Here is a 6002-nt window from a genome sequence, read left to right on the forward strand (position 1 = left end):
TATCATAGAAATACGTAGTTTCTTAGGATTGGTAGGCTACTATAGAAAATTCATTGAAGAATTTTCTAAATTAGCATTGCCTTTGACTAAGTTGACACGTAAGGGACAACCTTTCGAATGGAATCAAGCATGTGAGTTTAGTTTTCAAGAGTTGAAGAAAAAATTAACATTTGCACCTGTTTTAATCCTTCATAACCCTACAAAAAATTTTGAGGTATATTTTGATGCATGTGGACAAGGATTAGGATGCAAGAAAGAAAAGTTGCAGCTTATGCTTCATGACAACTCAAGCAACATGAGCTTAATTATCCTACACATGATTTGAAATTAGCTGCAGTGGTGTTTGCGTTGAAAATAAGGAGACATTACTTGTATGGAGCAAGGTTTGAAGTTTTTAGTGACCATAAAAGTTTGAAATACCTTTTTGATCAAAAAGAGCTAAACATGAGACAACGTAGATGGATGAAATTTCTTAAGGATTACGACTTTGAGCTGCAATATCACCCTGGAAAAGCAAATGTTATTGTCGATGCTTTGAGTCGAAAGTCTATACATGCATCGATGATGATGGTGAAGGAATTGGATCTGATAGAATCATTCAGAGACTTGAACTTAGTTGTAAAACTTAGACCCAATAGCATATGCTTAGCAATGTTAAAAATATCAAGTGAATTCTTAGAAGAAATAAAGAGAGCTCAAGAAAGAGATCAATTTTCGCAAGAAAAGTTGATCGCAAAAGTTGAAGGAAATGAATCTGAATTCCACAAGGATTCAAATGGAATCATCAAGTTTAGAGGTCGAATTTGCATACCTGCAAAAGAAGAATTGAGAAAGCTGATAATGGAGGAAGGCCATAAAGTAGCTTAAGTATTCATCTGGGTGCTTCAAAGATGTATCAAGACTTAAAGAAAATGTTTTGGTAGTCTGGGATAAAGAAAGCAGTGATGGAGTTCGTCGCACGTTGTCTAGTGTGTCAGAAAACAAAAGTTGAACATAGAAAGTCTTATGGGGAATTACAATCCTTAGATGTTCCAAAATGGAAATGGGAAAACATATCCATGGATTTTGTGATAGGTTTACCAAAAAGTATGTCTAGTCATGATGCAATTTGGGTCATTATGGATTTTCTACCTATTAACATTAGATTTTCCTTAGAAAAGTTAGCTCATTTGTACATAAAAGAAATTATCAAGCTACATGGAGTACCTTTTAGTATAATTTCTGACAGAGACCCTTGTTTCACCTCTAGATTTTGGGATAGCTTACAAAAAGCCTTAGGAACAAAAGTTAAGCTCAGTTCAGCTTATCACCCTCAAACTGACGGACAATCAGAAAGGACTATCCAATCTTTATAAGACTTGTAAAGAGCTTGTGTTTTAGAATGAACTGAAAGTTGGGATCAATTTCTACCACTGATAGAATTCACTTATAACAACAGTTTTCATTCAAGCATAGGAATGGCTCCATATGAGGCTCTATATGGGAGAATATGTAGAACCTCGTTATGTTGGTATGAGAATGGAAATTCCTTACTTTTGGGTCCAGAGATAATTTAACAAGCAACTGAGAAGATTAAGATGACCAGGGAAAAGATGAAAACTTCTCAAGATAGGCAGAAGAGTTACTATGACAAACGAAGGAAACCCCTTGAATTTGAAGAAGGAGATCATGTTTTCTTGAAAGTTACACCTGTAACTAGGGTTGGTAGAGCTCTCAAATCTAAAAAACTTACACCCAAATTCATCGGTCCTTATCAAATCCTTAAAAGAATTGGTTTTGTCGCATACCAAATTACTTTACCTCCAAACCTTTCGAAACTTCATAATGTTTTTCATGTGTGTCAACTTCATAAATATATTCATGACCTTCTTCATGTGATAGAACCTTATGTATTACAAATACGAGAAAACCTCACTTATGATGTGTTTCTTGTGAGGATTGGAGATCGAAGGATTAAACAACTTCAGGGAAAGGACATACCTTTGGTAAAGGTATTGTGGAGTCAACAAGATGAAGGTGATGCAACTTGGGAATTAGAAAGTAATATGAGAGAGATGTATCCCCATCTTTTCACAACCAAGTGAATTTCGGGGACGAAATTCCTAAAAGAAGGGGAGAAATGTAATATCCCTACTTTTAATAAATTGTATTATTTATTTTAAATAAAACAATTAGAAAATCTTATGATTTTACTAATGTTTCATATTTTATCTAAATGTAGTTTAAATATTAAAAATATATTTAATCATGATGTAGTTTTTTCTTATTGAAAATAACAATAAGAAGAAAATAAAACTAATAAAATATGTATGTATATATATATATATATATATATATATATATATATGTGTGTGTGTGTGTGTGTGTGTGTATTAAAAAAATATTAGGTAAAAATATATTAATTAAAATATTATTAAATAAGTGTGTGTATTAAAAAAGATCTTCTAGAGATAACAAGATAAGGAGAGAAGATAAGAAGAAAAAAAATAGAAAAGAAAAAGAAAAGAAAAAGAAAAGAAAAAGAAAAACAAAGAAAATAAAAGAAAAAGAAAGAAGATAAGGAGATTTAAAGGAGTATTATCTTAATACATGGAAGATAAGAATAAATAGAAGTGATAACCCTACATTTAATGCATCTATTCATTACTTAGACAAGTTGGCACATACATGGCTTGTAAATGGATGAAAGAAATGGATGATGAAAGAAAGATAACCTAAGATTACTTCTTCCACATGTATTACATGGATTACTTTGTAAAGTTTTGGCTTACCTTCCATTAATGAAAGGAATCTTATCCTAACCTATAAATACATGGAAGAAATGTAAAAAGAGTGAAGGTGAGTTACGTAAGAAAGTAAGAAAGTGGTAAAGAAAGGAGGGAAAGAAAGAAAGAACGGAAGGAAGGAAGGAAGAAAGGGGAGAGAGAAAGAAAGGAGAAAGAGGGAGAAAGAAAAGGAGAGAGAGAAAGAAAGGAGAGAGAGAGAGAGAGAAAGACATAAAGGTGATCAAAAGATCCAAGTTCTCAAATTCAACCCATAATTATCTAAATCTATATTACTTTGAGACTTTTTAATTAAATGGATCATTCTCAAATCCAAATCCATATTTTTGGTAACTAAAATAGTTTCTACTATAAATTGATCTCTAAATTGATTATTAACATTCGCTATCAAGGTTTTGGCTACCAAAGATATTGATCTCTAATTAGAAAATTGGTTTCGAAATATACTTTTGGTCACCAAAATTTATTATTATTTAAGAGTTTTCTTGTAGTAGACCGGTGTTTAGTAGACATAATAGTCACTTCTATTTGGTTAATCTCACTATATTTAATATTATTGATAAAGTGAATTTAATATATGATCTAGTTAAAATGGATCTTGATTATAAATCCAATCTATTTTATCGGATCTAACTTGAATTTTGAAAAATTCAATCCATGATCATCATTAAGAACAAATGATGTTTCATGTGAGAGTGCTCAATAAAATTTAGTAGAGGAGATAGTTGTTATATTTGTATATATTTAGTTGTTTCTTTTTGAATTTAAATAATTTTATTTTGAAAAATTTATTAAAGGAGAACTATTTTGAAAAATAGTTAACCAGACGATTAATTATTGAGAAAAGCTATAGTAGATATCTGATAAGTAATCTTTTGATAAAAAAAAATCATTTAATACTTTTATACAACAATTTTCTAAAAAAATTCCCTACAAACAAATTTATTTATTATTTTCATATTATTAATGTAAAAATTCTACCACTTTTTGATTTTTTTTGAACACCACATATAGTTTTAATTTCTCATTATCTTCTTTTATTCTACTTTTTCCCACCTAAACAAAATACATAAGCAGAGTTTAGATAGTCCCTCCCCCACGTACGAAATATATCTCGAACCTTAAACCAGAAACTTGGTGAAATACTATCAAACATTCAACGTATGAGAATATCCGCATTAAACATTAATTTAGTGTTTACTCCACGGATTAATTGCAATAGCTTGTAATGGACAAGCAGAGCTACCAGGCCTGCTGCATTGCAGACACAGAAAAACATTAATGGATATAATATTTATGCAAATGTAATGGGGTTGTCTCGTGAATGCCCTTAACATGTTGATTAATAAAGTGAAATTAGTAAGTTTTAATGTGATGTCTGTTCAAGATTGAAGAGTGCAGAGGTGCATGCACCATAAGAATCGCTGGGCTTGTCAGATTATCGGGAATTTAGGCCATTGTAAGTGGACAAGAGGCACACAGTTTTTTATTACATTAATTGTAAAGCGTGTATTTGTAATTGCAATTTTCAATTGCAAGTATTTACTTCTGAAGTGTTCTTAATCGTAGTTCTTGTGTATAATGTGTAAAAGGCAATGAAAATATTTAGTGGAGTCCAAGATTCTTAAAAATATTATTGATCATTGCGTTATGCAAGGTATTACATAGGGGTAATGGGTCAACATTTTTAAACTCTTCGACGAAGAAGGTTAAACAAAACACTGACTTGAACAAAAATTTTAGAAAGTCAAATTATATTTGTTATATATAAATTATTCTTTTAATTAATTTTTTTTTATTATTTTTTCTATTCAAAACAAGCACTCATCACAATAGAATCCAAACAATATAACAATAATATATATATATATATATATATATATATATGAAAGAGTAACGTAAAATTTATCATCAACAATAACATATTATAAAAAAGTTACCTTATATGTATTGTCAAATTTGAAGACGTTTCTTGGATCACGTTCTAAAGTATTTTCAAATTTTTTATATGTAACTTTAGGAACCTTAAGGAGTTATTTTTCGTTTTCTTCAATTTTTGGATTCTCATGAAGTTTCTCAATTTTAGATGACGTAAATGTATTTTTTTCATCTTCATCACAAGCCTTCCTCTTGAAAAAAGAATAATTCTTTTACTCTTTACCATATTTTTTCTAATATAAATTTGTCACCTCTCACCTATTTACAAAAAGATAAAATTATGAATACCCAAATTAAATCTTAAAATTAAGACTTAATATTTTAATAGAACTAATAACTTCTAAATGATTAGTTTTCCTTACCTTAGAATAGATTCCTAATATTGCTCTCTCTTAAACAACTTCAAAGCCTAAACTAGATCTATCTACACAAAGAAGAGTTTGATAAACAATTAGAGCATGATTTTATGATCTCTAAGAGATAGAGATATGCCTAGAGCGTTGCTTCGGAAAAAAAAGGGTAAAAAATGAATTTACTCAAAAGAAAAAATTGTTTGGCCCAAAATGTTCCTGAACTCTTCAATTTTGCTGTAGTGCAATTTGATTTGAAAATAATAAATAATTGATGGTGAAAATTGAGATAAAAATAAAAAGAAAGAAAGAGACGGAGGCACAAAAGAAATAGAAGTCAAATAAAAAAGTATATAAAATTATAATAGAGAAAAAATATGATTTTTAAATTTTAAAAAAGCTTTTTTAAACTAAATTAATCAAAATAAAGTAATAATATATAAATATATTTTTTTAAAATATATAAAAGATAAAATAAAATAAAAATTATTGACATTAATATAAATAAAGTAATAATATATAAATATTATTTTTTAAATATAAAAAAAATAAAGTGTGATGTGTTTAGGGATTTCGATAAACTTGTTTCAGAGTACCTACTTAGTGGAGAAATTACTTCATATGTTAAAATTAAAAAAACAACCAGATTATGTAAGTGAGAAATCCATTTGTTAAAAAAATATGATATATAATTAGTTGAGATTATTTTTATTTATCATGTGTAGTTTGCGAATAGATAATTAAATAGTTGGAATTTAAATGTTGACAAGTATATCTAGAGTTAATTATGTTTTTAGCCGTAAATTATAACTAAAATTATTTTGTTTTAATAATTTAGAAATAGATGAATAGAATTTTCATCACCTAAAAATATTAATTCTTTTTACGTGATAAAAATTATATTACATGTGTGTCCATGCATTGACACGTG

At 28.6% G+C, this 6002-nt stretch overlaps 1 protein-coding gene across 1 annotated transcript; it reads left to right on the top strand.

The window, feature by feature from the left end:
- The first annotated feature begins 444 nt into the window (after positions 1-444).
- Positions 445-867, top strand: LOC146884371 (uncharacterized). The gene has a single exon (XM_085665954.1). The coding sequence runs from the start codon at positions 445-447 to the stop codon at positions 865-867; it is 423 nt and encodes a 140-aa protein (XP_085522080.1).
- Positions 868-6002: the final 5135 nt, after the last annotated feature.

The sequence above is a fragment of the Vigna unguiculata genome, chromosome 8 (assembly GCF_037176805.1).
Source record: "Vigna unguiculata cultivar grain cowpea cultivar isolate G323 ecotype 2 chromosome 8, ASM3717680v1, whole genome shotgun sequence".
NCBI classification, from domain to species: Eukaryota; Viridiplantae; Streptophyta; class Magnoliopsida; order Fabales; family Fabaceae; genus Vigna; species Vigna unguiculata.